At 39.4% G+C, this 18,780-nt stretch overlaps 1 protein-coding gene across 15 annotated transcripts in view; it reads right to left on the reverse strand.

Moving 5' to 3' along the window:
* Window positions 1-2,791: 2,791 nt before the first annotated feature.
* The window catches only part of Bbx (BBX high mobility group box domain containing), a 239,008-nt gene continuing 223,019 nt past the window's right edge, over window positions 2,792-18,780 (reverse strand). For 14 of the 15 annotated variants that reach the window (XM_076943008.1, XM_034514963.2, XM_034514951.2 and 11 more), the window contains 3 exons: window positions 12,694-12,891; window positions 10,724-10,907; window positions 2,792-7,602 (listed from right to left, as the gene is read on the reverse strand). In XM_076943008.1, the coding sequence (XP_076799123.1) occupies window positions 7,515-7,602; window positions 10,724-10,907; window positions 12,694-12,891 (470 nt within the window). In that variant the 3' untranslated portion in view covers window positions 2,792-7,514. The remainder of the gene's footprint in view (window positions 7,603-10,723; window positions 10,908-12,693; window positions 12,892-18,780) is intronic. The other variant, XM_034514960.3, reaches the window with a different exon arrangement.

Here is an 18,780-nt window from a genome sequence, read left to right on the forward strand (position 1 = left end):
AGAGGCTCAGACATACAGCTAACATGTACACATTACAAAACTTTAGCCCTGGAGCTTTTTAAGTCACTTAATCTGGAGAAAAGCACATAAGACAAGCCCTCTTTCCCCTTAACATCACCTGCCTACACAAAAAGACTTCTTCAATAGGGCTCTCCTTGATCATGTAAAAGAGAGATAAATAGCTATAATTTTTCTCTAATTCCAAATAAACTCCATTCCAGCAAATCTATGCTTTGACCTCATGGGTTTCTTGGCACCAAGGTAACTTGAACACTGTGGAGAAAGAATAAGACAAAATGAATGCACGCTCAATTCAAAGGCTGTGTCTGAAATGTCCAGATGTTTCTAGCACACATGCCTCACTTGCTGCTGGAGTATGGAGTGAAGATGAGTGTACACAGATAAACTAGGTACTGAAAAAATCTCTTGGTTAAAGAGTGATGGGTGGGTTCATAGACTTCAAAACACTAACTCTGTCTTTACATGTACTGAAAAAGTCTGTAATTCCAACGAAACAAAAGGGTCTGAGATAAATATAACTTTAGTTTCTAGCATCTTAAGTCAGGCATACTACTGTCTTTACCTCACTTAACTATTAATCACTTTCTTTTTCCTTGCAACAGTATTGATACATAATTACACAGATGCACACACTGTCACTGTTTTTTTCTAACAGAATTTGTATCTTTAGCAAGGATCCCCTTCTTCCAGCAGCCTAACACTCCTGATTTTATTCTCAGTAGTGGGAAGAAGTATGGATTAACATTTGTAATTTATTAGGTAGATTAATTTTACAAAACAAAACAAAAAACAAACCTATTCACATACCTAAGTATGAATAGATAGGAATTTGACCCATTTAGAGTTTTCACACCATCAAATCTCCTTGAACAACTTAACTTTAGAACATCACACTTTTAAGCTAACCTGAAATTCTCAATTTTTGTGTGGGGCTCACATTGTTTGCAACCATGTGTGATCCTTCTGCATCCTGTGAATATACTCAAGTAGCAAGCCAACTTGGTTATGGAATAACTAGCACTTCATGTATATTTACAGTAAAGACACCATGAAAACATTTTCTCTCCCCAAGGCAATGGTAGGGTGTAACACAACCACTTCCAGTAAGTGGTTCCAGGAAGTTCAACACACAAGTGGGTGGTGGTCCAGAACTTGGGACCAAATCTGTTATTATACACCTAGATTGATATCCATATGGTTTCCAGACTATTTTGGTTTTGATTTTGCATTGAGATAGGGTCTTGTTACACAGCCATGGCTAGTGTGGAACTGCCTGTCTTTTTCTCCCTAAGTGTTGGGAGGTTCTCTGTAAGTGCTCCACAGGACTTCTAAAAATAAGACAAGGTTCAGGAACGTTCTATGGATTCACCTTTAGATCTTAGCTTTAACTGGTGGGCCATGAATGGGCCACATGACGTAACTTAGTTTTGTTACAATCTAAGGAAGAGGGTATTAAGCTCTCTTTCTCAAAAGCTCTCATCTCATGTGGCAGCCTGAAGTCAATCTTCTTTCTTCTGTTGGACTTCCATCCACCCTCCACATCAAGGGAAAGCAAACAATACTCCTCAGACAGCTGTCAGTCTCAGGTGAACAGTGCAAAGTGAAACCATTAACTGATGATCTGAAACAGTTGAAGAATCCTTTATTATTTTTTCTACTGTTTTTAGTGGACATTTTAATGGACTAAACACTGAAGGCACATATTCTATGGTTGGTGGTGAGAACATAAAGAAATGTATTTGAATACTATTTTTAAAATATTTCAAATTTTTATTAAATATTTTATTCAGTTTTAAGATCACAGTTAAAGTACTTTAGCATGTTATACACATGACTTACATGTGCAATTTTTAGAAATATCAAATTAGGTATAAGATTTTGAAGAAATTATATAAATGTGTATATTGACTTTTACTACACATACATCTAAGAAAGCAATAATTCGGTTGTACCATTAACTGGAAATCATTTATTACATGGCATGTTTACACCAACTCTAAAGAGAACCAAGCCAATTTCCAAAGCAAAATAAAATAAAAAAAATAATAAATGAGCTAATCAATCATGCTGAAACTGTCAACAGACTTAAGACCTGGGGGTCAAATGAAGCTATGGTTAATTTATGACATGTATGTAAGCAGTTCAAACCTACTCGAACCAGTTTATAACCTGGTGTGTGGAACCTCAGGAGGTTTCATCAACCTTTTGACAAATTCCTGAGAGCCAGAGGCTTGCTTGTTAGTGCTAATGACATGAAAATGTGGCTGAACACTTGCTAAGCTCAAGGTCCCCAGCCTTCCAGACCCTAGGTTCTGCTGCTCTGAGAGCCCAGGCACTAATGTGAGGTGTCAGGAGACAAGAGCGAGCAAATACCTTCTGGCGAGCAACAGAGAAGTCAGTGACATTGCATGGAACATGAGTTTCTCTATGATTTAGGTAAGAGCTTGTGAGGTAAGATTCGTGTTGTGGGTGGGTTTGGAGGCATTCAATCAGACCCTTGTTATTCAGTCACCAGTTGTGGCCCAAGTTATCAGAAAATCTTTGGAAGTAGTAATAATGTTCACAAAAACCAGTTCTGTTTATGAAAATAAATTTGAAGGCATGATCAGTTTGACCACTGGCTGCCAAGAAAGAAAATAAAAAAACAAACAAACAAAAAGCCAAAAAAAAAAAAAAAAAAAAAGCAAAACAAAACAGTAGCCACAGAACTTTTGACTACAAAATTCCTCCTGTGAATTTATCAGTAAAAATCACACCACCACATATAAAATTTGGTCAAAAGAGGAACCTTTTCCTCCCTCATAAATGTGTATTTATATATTTGAAGGAAAGGGTAGCACAGATAGGTGCAGATATACAAAGAAGTCAAACATATGTCATTTACTTCTGTTGCTTCTTTGTTCTGAAATGTAAGAAGGTAACAGTGTCCCCATGGAAAAGGACAGTCACTCGACATGGAGTATAACCAACTTAGCTATCATTTCCAAATACAAGCAAAGTAGTCCATAAAACCCTGACGCTTCAGCAGATACACGGCTCCATGAACTACACAGCTGTTTCTGTCTTCATTATACACCTGTTGTTAGTTAATCTAAGTAAGACTTTAACAATCCCCAAACTCAAAACCAAGTCCAGTCTAACTCTTTGGGAATGCCTGTATAAACAGAAATGACATCTAATTAGCAATTAGTACACTTTGCATAAAGTGCAAAACAAGGATGTGTGGGGAGAAGCTAAATCCAAATCCACCTAGTCACTCCAAACACTTTACAGGTCAAATGTGATGAGCACTTGCTTCTACTGCCCATTGCAGCAAGGCGTTGTTCTCTCTGGAGAAGTCGGGTTTGTGAAGTCAAAACACTGCAGTGGAAAATCGTGGCACTGAAGGTAGAGGCGAAAGACAGACTTACTGAAATTAACTTTGAAAGCCGAGGTAGCCCCTGAGGATTGGCCTTATCTGAGGGCTCTGTGGAGCAGTGCAATCAAAGATGACTCTCAACAGTGTCATGTACACCCCAACATTTCCCTTACAAATGGTGACTCTGGGCCTTCTCTGATTTTCTTCCTCTCCCCTGAGAGCCAGTGGTGCTTTTCCTCTGTTGAATGGCTGCTGTCCTCCAGCCTCCAGCTGCTGGTCTTCAGAACACTTACAACGCATACAGTAGTTTAGCAGGCAGCATGGTCCCACTGCTTCACATTAACATCAAATGCCAAGCTTAGAACAGAGTTACGCAGTATTCCCCACCCCACCCTATAAACAAAACACGTTATTCAGTTTTCAGCTAATGTCTGTTCCATAGCAATTTATAATCTGCTTGGGAGTTTACATCGGTGCAAACACTTCTGTACACTGAGCCAAAGACTGCAGAGTGCGAACACATTTTCTATGACTTAGTAAAGCATCTGACTTAGTAAGAGAACCAGGGATTCAACATGTCAGACTCCAACCTCAATGGTTCAGATGCTCCTTTCCTCTCACAGTGTTGCCAGCACTTTCCTCTAGTGATTGTAAGTACCAGAAGTAGCACAACAATGATAATGTGGGATCAGTTTGGTTTCCAGGCAACATCTGGTAAAATTATTTCTCATACTTGTGGGGAAGAGGCTGCCAAGATGACAAGATCACTCAAGAAGGGGTTGAATGAATCTAGAGTTGTGATCCACAATCTGAGACTAACCTAATTTTGGGACAAGAACCTGTAGCTTCCAATGTGGCTGTGGGGCATTTCCCTCTTCCTGATCTCATTTACAGTACCCAAACGAAACTTCAAGGACATCTTACAGTATTTTCTCTTTCACTCAGCTTCAGAGCTGCAGTTTTAGTTACTATTATATACTCTAGATACTTCAAAATTACATCGGAAATACCAAAATACCTAAAATAAATAAATTGCTAAAGAAACCTGGAAGAGTGCTACGTCTGCACCTGAGACAGAACCTTCCACTTCCAGCCCTGCAGAGAAGGGCCAGGACAACTTCCAAAAGTTTTATATACAGGTTTGGATCCAGAAATGAAGGTTAAAAGCATAAATATTGATAATTTCAACTAAATGAAAAATGGTTTCAGAAAGATATGCTATAACGATTTAGAACAGAACAAAGCAGAAGATTGCATTTTGGTTTGCTTGAGATATACATAAGGTGCAACGATTTGTTTTCTTGAGGATGCTGTGAGAAGAATATTAGTGTAGATGGTGCTTGCTGGCAGATCACAAGTACACATCAGAGCAATACAGCAATGCCAGTTTCCAGAAGGAGAGATGTGAAATGAAGATGACGACACAGATAGAGTGAAGAACAACGTAACAGACCGAGAGAGATTTGTGCTAACAAATGTTACCTGAAAATACCAACACCCCTCTCCAGCAGATCCGGGGCATAAGAAGCACAGCTACTGAAATCAAGACCTCAGTCGGAGAACTATAAAGCTTTGCAGGATCTCTGCTACTCTCAGTGCCTAACCGCTTAAAAATTAAGCATTTCTACAAAAAGGTTTGTTTTTAAAGAATCTGAAAACAGTCATATCCAGTAAGTCCCTCCCATTCCCACCCTGACTAAAATAAAAGCCACTGGGGTTTAGGAAAAGCAGACCAGGTAAGATATTAACCACGTAGAAAAAAGTTATCTCTTGTTTGCTTCTTTAAAAAAAAAAAAAAAAGGTCTAAGGAATATAGGAATATACAGCAATCTCTTAAAGGACTCTAGTGAAATGTTTCGGGGGACTGAGGGGGGGTGCTCTGGCAAAAATAGATCTATTCTAATGTGTTCTAGAGAATAACAAGTTAGTACCATTGTCAAGATGCATGTTCTGCACCAATGCAATTGTTGGCTTTCTATTTTTATTATTATTTGGGGGGGGGGGGGGTGTTAGCTAATTATCGTGTTTAAATCACTGTTAGCAAGTGGTCCAAAACTCCAACAGCCACCAACATCAGGACCCAGCAATTTCCAATCATTCAGTTTTTTGTTTTGAAATTTAGAAAATATTATTAAAAGTTTTCATAGTAAAAATAGTATGCTAAAATCTGGGGCTCTTCACTTGATTTATTTCTATGCAAATGGGGTTAAGCTATCCCTACTGATTTACCTTTTACTACTTCCTGTTTCCTTCATCCCCACAATAAACATAAAGTCTGAGGACATAATTCTAATACTTTGTGGCCCTCCCTACCTGCTTTGGAAAAACAACAACAAACAAAACAAACTTCTATCTTTTTCAATGCTGTTAGTATTGTTGTACATATTTTCCAGCACCTGAACTGAAGTAATATATACAACCGTGAGAAGCTAGACCTAGACAGTATTAATAGAGTCATTTTATATGGCTATTAGGTCAAATTACAATTAGAAAAAAAAAACATTACAATTCAGTCAAGTATAAATAAGAAAGCTAGATAAAACCATGTAAACGGTCACCATTTAGAGATCTAATTCAAAAGCTTCAAACTCCAGCTAGCACTATCAAAATTCCACCAGTTTGAAAACTATTAAAAATTATTGCTGGGATCCAAAAATTAAAATTTGGTAGTTTGTGCTGTGATGCAAGAGTGGGGAAATACTTTGTGCTATGGAACAAATACCCTGTAAAATCTGTAGCCTCAGATTAATTTTGATGTATCACTTTGCATCTGTTGCTAGGAAACAAGACACTGTGAACATCAGGTGGTTAAGTCAATATGTTGAATGTTGTAAGCCAGCTAATCCACTTGGCACTGGCATATGGTTGGTTTTATGCTTAAAAGCAACAAAACATAAAAAGGAAACAGAAACTTGTAGGTGGATCTGACTGAGAGGCGCACTTCAGACACGCCTCCCCCTCGTTCACTCAATACTTCCTCAACGATACAAACTCCAAATGGCTCCTAAAACCCGCAGTGCCTATTAGGCCGTGCATAGCAATCACAACCCGTCCGGTCTGTCTGTGATGGATGGAAAAGGTCTGAAGCTCCAAGTCCATATGAAGTGAGCATCTTCAATGTGTTTAGAATAATGAAGTAATACTAAGGTCACTTCTGAATAATATTTTTGTCTTTTTTTTTTTTTTTGTTTGTTTATATGAACGATCCATTGGTCACTTAGACCCCTGTGTAAAAATAAAAGAATCCTCAAGGCATGAAAACATCAGTAATCTGTAATCTGCAGGACGCTTCCCCTGTCTGGGAAAATATTTGCCACAATTTGCCCCAAGCAAATTCTTCTTGGTCACTCAAGGCTAAGAAAAAAATTCAGATTGTAAGAATTGTAATATTCTCTTTCTCAATCTCTCAATCTCTCCTCTCTCTCTCTCTCTCTCTCTCTCTCTCTCTCTCTCTCTCTCTCTCTCTCTCTCTCTCTCTGCCAGCAAACTACCACTACCACTCTGGTGGCAAATATAAAAAGTGCAGAATATATGGACCACGAGGCCGAGCATACACCGCTAACAATGGTACGTCCGCCTGCCCACGCTGCTTGGGAGTCTCTGGTACAGGCTTTTTAATATTTATTCTACAATATAAATGTAGGTATAACCTATTATATAAACCATCTTAGAACTTAAATCTTCATGTACAAAAGACTAAGAATATCTAATAATAACTAGTGCAGTGCGTCAGGGTTTTCTTGTTTGTTTTGAAAGAATAACTAGATAATATATGAAACTAGTTTCACACTCTCTGGTTGGTAAAAGAGATGCTGGATGAGCTACAGCAAAGGCAGCCTTTTACCAATTTACCACTGGTCACCATCAAAAGCCTTCCTTCCATGCAAAGCAAAGGTCCAGGTCCCTTTGCTTTTGCTCAGTATCACACAGTAACACTGCCCTCAGAAACTGTGGCTTCTGAAACAACAAATGGGCCCAGAATGCTAAGTTCTGCTTCAAGTGATTCTGGGCTGTGTGGGGCCACAAGCACTTGTCTGCAGTCTGTACTTCCCACCGCATGGACTCGCTAGCATCCCTGGTAAAGACAAGGCTAGGGTAGAAGGTAAAGCACAATGTTTTACAATTAAAGGGTGCGTCACTGGTCAGCGCAAGAAATAAGTACAGGAGCCTGCGGCATTTCTTTTGGCTGTCCATCATGGGTGAGCGGAGTTGATCTCTGACCTCTGTAAAACAAGAGGAAAAATGTCACTTACCAAGGGCATATAATCTGAGAGATGACCAATGAGTGATACGAACTTTCCATTGTCCCACTCAATAGTAATTAATTGCTACTTAGTCATTTAATTAAAGCTGGATTTGTCCTTAGAACTTAACTTTGTGCCTTTCTTTCTTTCTTTTCTGAAAAGTCATGTTTCCCCTTCCAACCTCTAAACAATGTATTTTCTTGTTACCATACAAAGCTTAGGTCTTCCACTCTGTAGAGACTAAAATAAACAAACAAAATCCCAAAACTGAAATACCCACAGTCCCACAGTATTCTTGAGCAACTGTTTAAGACATGAAGAACCTTCAGCCAAGAGTGATGTTCTATGGTAACTAACCTTTCTTTTAATGAATGGATATTTAAATGACAATTTCCTGTGTTCAATGTGCCCAAAGAGGAAACTCTCCTAATCTGGCTGGTAATACCCAGGCTCATTTCTTAAGACAGATAATATACCTAATTTAAAACTTAAGTTCTGAAGAGAAAGATAGACTGAGACTCAAACAGAGTAACAATAAAAACAACAACAACAACAACAACAACAAAAACTACAAGAAGCAACGTGGACCTTCCGTATGATATCTCACGGGTACACGGAGCAAGCCCATCAGTGAAGAGATCAAGCACTGATACTGATTTTTAAATGGCAAGAACATTCAGCCCATGGGCCAAAATCAGTATAATACACAGAGGAAAAAATCCTGACAGAACTGGAGAATCCATGGAGACTTCTATCCTTTGGATTGACTCTGTGCCAAAACATAGATGTTTTTCACAATTTTGTATGTCTAGGAGTAATATATTTATTTCATAGTTGTGAAAGTCTTATTCAAAATTTTTGGCAATTTCAGCCAAGTGTTTCACCCTAAAGAAGGCAGGGGTGAACCAACAAACCTGCCATGGCCGGACAAACACACAGAGGTGGCCCTGGCCTACTGTGCACAACAGCACTGGAAACAGCTGAACTGGTAGCAGTGCCCACCACTTCCAATAAAGTTCCCCAGAACACACAGCGGTGATTTAAAAACGCAGCAAATACCCACTTCATAATTATACCCATGTTTTTCTTAGTGTGCAAAAAAAAAAAAAAAAAAAATTCTGTTATATAGAATACTAGAAGTATACAAGATATTAAAGATTTTAGAAACAGAAAACATACTAGGACCAAATTTCTATTAATTTGTTCATTCATGCGTGGTTGCTGTTAAGTACTGACTGTCCAATATGTTTAGCACTTTCTTTGAGAAAAATGAATTTAAAATGCTGGTTTATAACTTTTATTATTATGTGTGCTTAAAAGAATTTTAGGAAATTCTGGGAAAGGGAAAAAAGAAAACAAGGAAAGTGAAGAACATTAACATTTGTTAGGCTAGTGGCATGACTTTAGTAATTGATGCTGTTCTTTCTAATGAGAAGCAATAGATAGGTCTTACACACAGTATTTGTCTATCCCTACACAGTTAGGGAGTCACATATTGAGAACTACCTCATCCATTCACCTACTGCTAGAACCAGAGCCACCCTAGCCGGGACACAAAAAATAAAACCAATGTTTTATTTTCAATATGCACCAAGAGGAGATGAAACAGCAACAGATATAATTACAAGCCAATGTGCAGCTGGTCTCAGAAGGGTACACATACACTTGCATGAGGCATGCAAGCTACAGTGGCAGGAGGGTGCCTGAGAGGAGACTAAACACAAGGGCTAGAAAGAGGAGCAGCATTCACCTGTGAGGATGTACAAGGGCAAGCATGGCCTAGCTGGACAGGGTCAGTATTCCATGAGCACACAGCAAGGCTGTGGAGCAGGGAGTGGGTTTGCTGAGTGGAAAGGCTTGCTCGGGTGTTTTGCTGCTGCTAAAGCTAGCTGACAGGACACGGATGCAATCACAGTAGAAGAGAAGGCTGCAGGAGCGAGGGGACTGTGGCCTTTTCTGAGGCCTTTACTATGATTCTCACTGAGTGTACAAGTGCAGAAGCCTCATCTTTCTCACAGGCTTAGCAGATCCCAGCAGCGTGTGCCAGCGCTCCCTCCCCAGTGGGAAGTTGCCTGTGCTACTGAAAAGGAATGAGACTCCCTGGAGCTCTCTGGAGGCTGACCAGAGGGGTCACTATTATATTAACTACATTAACAGGTAAAGGGAGGACACAGTTACTACCTGGGCCTTCAGGTTTACCTGGAGGTAAGAGGGGCATGGTGGGCTTTCAAAAATTTTGTGCTCAATTGAAAATCTAATAAATAAAGTTACTTTTCAGTGGGGGAATCCACTCTGAATAAAAAAGTAAAAAACCTGCATTCATAAAAAGTCATTTCTTTCCCAAAGGATCCACTGCGTAGCTGAAGATAGAACGCATTATACTTTCTAAGGGAACTAAAGAGTTTTCATGACTGATCTGGTCAGATCCTGTAGCGTGTGATTCTTTAGGGATATCGTCATGTTCAACTTAAGGTGAGAAAATGGAGTTGCAGATCAGTGTTGAAGAAAACCATCAGTCAGATGTCAAGATGGACCTTACCATGAGCCTGCAGTTCTGATGGGCTACTGTTGTGGCTACCAACAAAATCCTTACCACCAAGATGCCACAGTCACTCACACAACATCTCCATGAGATCAGTGCAACTGTGCTCATTTAAATGAAAAGATCCCCCGTCGCTTGGATATCTGAGCACTTGGCTAGAGAGTGGTGGTGTTTGGGGAGGTCATGGAATTAATCTCTGAGAGGTGGAGCCTTGCTAGAAGAAGTATGTGACTGGGGAGGTGCTTTGTTTTTCCTCACTTCCTGTTTCTCTGCTTTGTGCTCATCTTTCCCCACACGGCCTTCAAGATCTAACTCCAGAATGCTTACAAAATCCTGCTTCTTTACCCACAGGATTTTCATGGGAATAAAGTTTAGTCACAGGATACTCAGATAAAATACACAGTTGCCATGTTTGCTAATGTTTCCCACACTGCTAATTCACACATACATATAAATAACCATGCCCTTGAATTCAGTAGGAAACCCAGAACATTGTGTGACGTGCTAGTCAGCTCTGGAATGGTTGGCTGGTTCCTCCACTCAGGTTTGATCGCTCACCTGTGCACATTCTCCATGGCCGCAACCTCAGCCAGTGCAGCGAGGCTAAAGAATGCAGACACAGCAGGCATCTCTGGAGTACTGCTCCGTGGCTCCTCAACCATATTGTGTGAGCAGTTATCACCGCAGTATGTCTCGGGCACTTTGGGGAGACTCCTCTGCAGTTGCTCCTTTGGTTTGTCATCTGAAACAAAAGAGGAGTCCATCACAGGAGGATCACTCAGAGAAGGATCCTGGGGAAGCACTGTGCCAGACAGTGTGGAGACCTGTTTGTCCTACCATGTCTATTTGCTACCTTCAAGTAGCAAGGATTAGACTGAATCTTTCTCCAGTACAAAGCACTGTCATTAAGCTCAATGGCAACTGTGGACTCTAAACCTAACTGGAGAGAAAGTATGTTTTAGTCACAGTCAAAGAACTGGTTCAGTGTTTCAGTGAGTTGTAACCAAAATAAAACCCAAGAGCCTTGTGCGATGGGAATCCTGGCACAGCCATGTAGGCTCTGGGTCTTATGTAATGCTAATGGGTAGAATGGAGAACAACAGATAATCAGTCCTGCTGGGCTCCCACTTGTCACTTGGTTCCAAAGACCTCATGGAACAAAAACAAAGGACTTTCTAGTACCTATGAAAAGACAAAGGGAGAATACTTTGCTTATTATGCAAACATTGTAGGAAACACAGAATTTTAAATAATATTTAAATACAGAAAACTAACAAAAGATATGCTATTATAATTAGGACATAAAAGTAGCATGGTGGCTTTCCTATGTAAAAGGGAGTTATTTTCTAACATTTCTCTCTCTCTCTCTTTTTTCTACAACTGAGAAGGAATGAGGACACAAATGAACAAGGATGTAGCAATCTATGAAATGAAAGTTACACATGAAAAGTAGAAAGAATTTTTGGGAAAAGGGGACCAGTCAGGGGAGAAGACAGAGTAATGGGACCTAAATATGATCAAATCACATTACATGCATAAGAATGTCTTTATGGCACATACTATTTTAATATGTAAGTGAATATAAGTGAAATAAGAATAAAGAAAAATAAAATTAAAGTCACAGATCAGAACATAGATTAGAAGGTGAGGAGTGAACCAGCTGGAACCCCGTGGAGACTTCACACTGACCTCCCACTCACAGAACCCCACCTCTTCAACATCTGCCCTCTGACATGACAGTAGAACGAGAAGTCTCAGTCTGCCTTGTGGTTCTAACAATCACTTAAAACCAGAAGACACAAAAAAGGGGCAAAATTAATAAACCGCCTTCTCCTTCTAACTCAGCAAGCAGTTCATCTCTGTGAAGACTGATATTAACCCAGATCAGATCAAATGGAATGCTATACCTACTGGGAGGTAACAGCACAGATCAGTACGCCTAGCTGGCGCCCCAAGATCTTCAGGGGATGCTCAGTCATTACCCTTTAACCTTTAACCTTGAGCCTTTCAGAAAATTCTACTGTTAAAGAAACTACCAAAAACAAGAAATAAATCACAGCTAAGAAAGGAAGTGGGTAATTTTACTGTCTGTTTATATCAGAAAAATAAGAGATGCAGACACATTCTCAGGCTCTCCTAGTGGCTTGAATCAGCACTATAGAAAATGCTGAATATATTTTTAGGTCCGTAATTCATTGCTTTGAATATCTAATAATCTGGCTTACAGCGATATGAATAGAACACCATGAACTTGCTCAGATCCATCTAGTAGCTTTGAAAGTCTAGGCTCTTCTGGAATTTACTTAAGACTGTTTTAGGACATTCTGATGAAAATCAGCCAACACCCCTAAAGATTACCTCTCCTTTCTAGGGATTCAGACACACACTTGGAGAAACAGCTATGGCTTTAGAGCATATGTGGAGGAGAAAGTTGTAAAACACATTCATTCATAGTCACTTGGAGGCCAATAGCCATGGTGGACACTTAGTGGCTCTCACAACCTTGATCTACAGCTCTTGCTTCTTACCCAAAGTACCTCCTGCTGGGGATACTCGGCCATCTGCAGTCCTGACAAGGTGTGTGATCTTGGTTTTCCTTGCTTTTCTCTTTTGGCTGCCCACCAAAGGTTCTTGCATTGCTGTTGGCTCTGGAGTGTTGGGAATGGATAGGGCATTTTTAACCTTATAAGCAGGCTCTGTGGTGTTTTTATCTTCTGAAAATATGGCTGAAATAGGATAAATACACAGTTATACACAAAACCACAAGATATCAGCACCACTCTAGAAAAGACATGTTTCTGCACGCCTGACCCATCTGAATGGGAAATTTATACTCAAGAGTTTTCAAAACATTGATAGAAAAGAAAAAAAGAAAGAAAAAAATGAGACATTTCTACAATTTGTTTACTACTTATTTATATTTTTCTTAAATTTGTAGAGGTTTTAAGCACATCCTCTCATGCTTCTTTTATGTTGTGAAGGACTATACTACATATGACCAGCAAGCATTTCATTGTAACCCACATCCCACCAGTGACTTCCACCCCCAACTCCCTCACTCCCTTTTAATTAATTATCTTTGGATTTGGTAGTGAGTTTGATCTGATAGGTGGAGGTATTAATGTATGCAAACCTTCTGCCTGTATCCTAAGAGATCACAAGTTCTGGGTGTGATCAGAGCACATTTCTGAGATCGTCTGGGCCAGTACAGTTTGGTAGGGTGCTAACAGTACTTTCTTGTCTGAAGACACACAGATTAAATATGTACTTCTTAAATTCACATTTACAGCTGGGACATTTACCTTTAAGTACCAGGCTGGACTGAGTAGAAGAGAAAATTGTGAGGCTTAAACTTTTCTCATGCACACTGACTTAACAAGTAAGGATAAGATAAACACTGTAAGGTCAGCATGCAAATGAAACTCTGAATTCTAGGACAGAGTGAACAAGCTTAATGAGATAATTGAATGAAGCACAGTTCATGGAGAGACTGAGTAATTGCAAAACCAATAAATCATTTAATAACACAGGACTGAATTCTCAGTGACTCAAATCAAGTGTAAGGAAGGTACAGGCCATTAAAGTTTTCTTCCTTGGCTCTGATTACATGGGAACTCTTGTCTCACACACTAACTTCCTTATGTATTCCTCCTTTCCACCCCCTTATTTTGAAAGTTAAAAAACAAAATATGTAACTACAGCACCGTAAACATGAAGAAGTAAATACACTACGGGACTAGAGATATGGCTCAGCACTAAGCTCACTGGCTTCTCTTCCTGAGGACCTGATTTTGATTCCCAGCACCCATGTGGCAAATCATAACCTTCAGCATCTCCACAGTATCTCCCATGCTAGGGGATTCAATACCGTCTTTGGGCCTTGGGGAACATTAGGAACATATGTAATACACAGACATACATGCAGGTAAAATACCTACACAAGGAGGCAAAACACCCATACATATAAAATAAATTGATTTTTAAAGTAAAAGCAACCACGTTTCATGGTTGGGACTTTTTTTTTTTAAAAAAATGCCAGTGGCTGGTCTAAGGTTTTGCACAGAAAAAACGTTAAGCACTTTCCTATCAATATTAGTATTATCAATATCAGTAGTCATTCAAGCTCCTCGTGGTAGGTGCAGAAATAATTTTTGACAAAGAAAAGGAAGACTAGGTCAGGAAATCAAAATCTGACATGACAAAATCCAGGAAAATCAAACAAAGAGTATAAATTAACTGAAGGATCTGAAGGTAGGCACTTTGTTAACATATAAAAGCTGTGCACGCCTTTACTCTCAGCACTTGGGAGGCAGAGGCAGGCAGATTTCTGAACTTGAGCTCAGCTTGCTCTGCAGAGAGAGTTTTAGAATAGCCAAAGAAACTCTGTCTTGAAAAATCAACCAACCAACAACACAACCAAACAAAAACAAAAAAATATGTACAGTATAAAAAGAAAGAATAAGAAAAAAATCTAGTAAGAATAGCTCTAGGTGTGTGAAACTCGTTGATATAAATACTCCTGTAAGTCTAATAGAAAATTTTAGTCTAGCTCTACAGTGATTTACATATAGCTTTGAAAGAGGAGGACTACAAATTATTGATTTTTTTTTTTTGCCTTGGAAATCATAGATATCCAAAATAAAGTAGTTGATTCACACTCCAAACACATAGGAAAATTACTACAATTCTACCAATTAGAGAATGGACTTCTCTTTGGCCTTGTATCAATATCTCAGTACTGCAACACAAATGGCTGTGTGGGGACAGTAAGGTAGCAGTCACTGATTTAACAGCACTGCCTCAAAACACCTCGTAAACATGCTTCTATTTCAAGTATAGAATCCACAATCAGAGAAAGGGCCTTCTTATAATTTTAGACCTAGTCCTATGTTCAAGGGCGGAATAGCTTTCATCGTAGGTATTCAGGCTCAGACTACTGGTTCTTTGTTTCTTAGCTGAGCATGGGCCAATGGAAGTATATATATGTAAATTCTTTAAATATAAAAACTCTAATAAAAATTCACTACAATTTAGTTAGAAATAATTCAAAGAAGTTTAATGACTATATAGCCTTAAAACTCAAAGCCTCAGACAACGTGGAGGAAGCTAAAAACATGGATATAACATGAACATCAAATAATGTTTTTGCTACATTTTCATAAGCTTCAGCTTTGCTTATCCTTCACCTGTCACTCCAGAGGGAGTTCTGCTCACCACTCCAGTATCACTGCTGCTTTACAGGTGGGGCATCCCCCAGATGTACTGATTTCCCTTTTCTACTTCTATTTGATTTAAAAAACAAAAACAAAAACAAAAAACAAGAAAAAAACTTGCTGTAAGAAGGGCAAAGCACAGGTCCAAAGGTGAAAAGAAAATTGCATCCGGAAAAGGGGAAAAGAAAATAAATGGCCAAGCAATCTGTGAAATGTCATCTGACTTCCAGCGACAACAGGGTTTCAGAGAAATCAGCCATAGAGGCAAGATTTCTCCTCTTGAACTGCAGTTTACAAGTTGTGGGACTGTGGGTCTCTACAGAAGGATGTGAACTGGGCTAGATTAACTCTAAAGAAGACACTCAGACCTAAAAGGGTGGTTTTGCCACATAGCCTACAATAACGGTTTTGTAGAAAATAATAGTTATGAGAAAAATAAGCCTCTTTGTGAACTCCAGGGTCCCAAGGGAGGGAGACTTGTGGGTTAGCACTGTTTTAACTGATTTGCTCTGTGAGCCCTGAGGTAATTGTATCCTACTAAGTATGGCTCTTTTGAAAGTCTCTCCAGATGACCCAGTAGAGACACATTAGAGACTAAAGTCATGGTTGCTAAAGGCCAGTATGGGAGGAGAATTCATGCAGACAGGAGGAGGAAGTCAAAGAAAGGATGGAACAACAGTTCTAGATGTCAGCTTATTAGGAGAAAGCAAAGAAGTAACAAGAATTCACAGACTGGGTGAAAGGTACCGTGTAATATAGTTCCATGGGAACTCTGTGTCAGCATCCCAGAGTGAACTTACACAGCTAACCTTATTATTATTATGATTTCACCTAAACCTATTATCAGGTCTAGAAGTAATCATAGACCCCACAGAACATTCATATGGGATGAACATTCATATGGTATGGGAATAAAAGCAAAAACTGTGTTAGAGAGTTAGAGTGGAGAGTTAAAGGTCTTGTTTGTCCCACGCTTTACCATGAGATTAAATCTAGAAAATACAGCCATGTGCAGTGGCCTATGCAAAGGGTCACCCCTCAGAGACAATACACAGTCAAATACATAGTCGTCTGTGACAAAACAGTATTCAGCCCCGCCACCCAAGGCAAAGTGAGTGGCAGGGTACACGGGGCACAAAATCATACAGCTTGGGAGGAGATCAAGCCCCCTTTTCCCTACTCAAACAAGTGGATACATGAGAAAAGAAAGACTCTGCCATCCAAAAGCACATTAGTCATTTCTCTTTAGGCTTTTAATGGAACACACAAAATTCCCAGGCACACTGGAACAAATCCAGAGCTAGTTTTCACACTCAACAATAACCGTAACACACGTGGAGTGCATCATCTGAGGGTGATAATGCCAGCTCACTCCTGGAGCCACTTTAGGACCCGGGCAATAAGAGACTGCTTTGTTTTCCAAACTACTCCCCAAATGTAGAGAGTATTTTTTTGGGAAAACAGCGCTGTACTTGGACTGCACCCCAGGAGGCTACTAGAATCAGGAATTTACATTCCAACTGGGAAATTCAGTTGCATTGAAATCATTAGGACTGTATTTGAAATCTCACTGTCTTTGGTTGGTCTCCCATGAACTAAAACAAGTCAGATGCCGGATGAGAAGAGAATGGAAGGGATGAAGGAGCCAGGTCTATGATCCTGGGAGACTTTCCTGGAGTTACAGAGCAACAGCTCCAAAATTAGGGAAACAGATCCAGTTAGGCAGGGCATATGGATCACATCTAAAGATCCCCTGTACAAACTGGCTGCCTGCTGTTAACTCCCGGAACTGGGTTACACATGACAAAGAAACTACTCTACTCTGATGGAGATTTTTGCAAGACAGCCCTGGCTGGCTTGGCACTTATTACATAGTTCAGGCTGCCCTAAAGTTCAAGGCAACCGCCCCCCACCCCCACCCCCAGTCTCCAGGATGCTGGGATTACAGCAAACCCAATGAGGGCTAAAAGTTGTCAGATCCGCTTGGAAAAATCAAACAGTAATGGCAAAAGGGCTTAAGTAGAGAGAATTCGGGTTTCTTCCTTCTTTATGGTTTAGTTGACCTTCATTTTAATTTTTTTTTTAAAATCAGGTGTTTGGAGCTGATAACCCTCCTTAATTCAATGGGGTTACAATCAAAACTGAAAATACTCACAAAAGAAAAAGTCCTCTAAGTGTCATTAAGTACTAACTATTATCATGCCATCATTGTGGAGTTAGAAATCTTTAGTCACCACATTCCATGTAAAGACAGTGGCTATGGTAGGACTTCTTAGTTGTCAAGAAAAATCTTGCCAATTCTAGGCCATGGACAATTTCCTCCTCCTTTTTGACACATGCTAAAAGTACTTTGTACTATGATTTTATTCTATGTCTTTCTATATTTACATCTTGCAAAGCAAAGTTTAATAGGCAGTGATATGGCCATAGGTGTAAGAAAGGATGAGACAGGGCCTGTTACCATCTGAACAATTAAGTACTGGGGAAGGCATCAAAGTAAATAACTGAAGCAAGACACTTTAAACGTTGTGATTTTCTGATGCTCAAATTGAGTTCCATTTTTCTGGCTATGTAAAATGAATTTGCACTCAATTGTAAGTAAAGGACTCACACTTTTCAGAGCTGGATCTCCAAAGTTTTATTTAATATATATCAATAATATATAAGTAATTAAGTGTCATCAATAGCAACTCCACTACTACTAACCTCTGGGGACTTCATGGCAGATTTAAAACTGGTTGTCTTGCTTACTACCACACAAGGCAGAACATTAGAGAGTCTGGGATTAGACACCAGAGAAAAATCTCCATGTGTTAAGAGAGACATGGAACCTAACATTTATGTATTACCATGTAGGTCATCCCCAATTTCTTCAGGGTCAAATGTACTGAAAAAAACATTACATATGTGTTTCATACAAATATAGAGCCAATTACAGTGAGGGCAACTTTTTGTCCTACCAAATAGTGCTCATTAGTGGTAGGTTTGAGAACACAGATCTCCATAACTCATGTTAAGTGAGTTTTCCACATCACTCTATACATGCACTCTGCATTTCTACAGGGTCAAATGTACTTTAAAAACACATCATTTCAAGTGGGTGGTAAGGGGGTTGGATTCAGCAAGAGCCTAATCTAGTCTTAAGCATACTGGCTAACCTAGAACACACTGTGTAGCCCCAGGCTATCCTTAAACTTATAGTAATCCTACTTCTGTCTCCTGAGAGTTTGAATTACAGAGGTGCACCGCTACACTTGAACAAATTTATTCATATGTAGTGGGTGGTTCACTATTCATTGGTTTCATTTTGTTGATATAAAGAGAATACAACTTGCATATAGAATTATAAACTGGCATATTTCAAAGATACTATTGACTTTTTAAATAAAGTAACTTTTCATT

The sequence above is a fragment of the Arvicanthis niloticus genome, chromosome 12, assembly GCF_011762505.2.
Source record: "Arvicanthis niloticus isolate mArvNil1 chromosome 12, mArvNil1.pat.X, whole genome shotgun sequence".
Lineage (NCBI taxonomy): Eukaryota > Metazoa > Chordata > Mammalia > Rodentia > Muridae > Arvicanthis > Arvicanthis niloticus.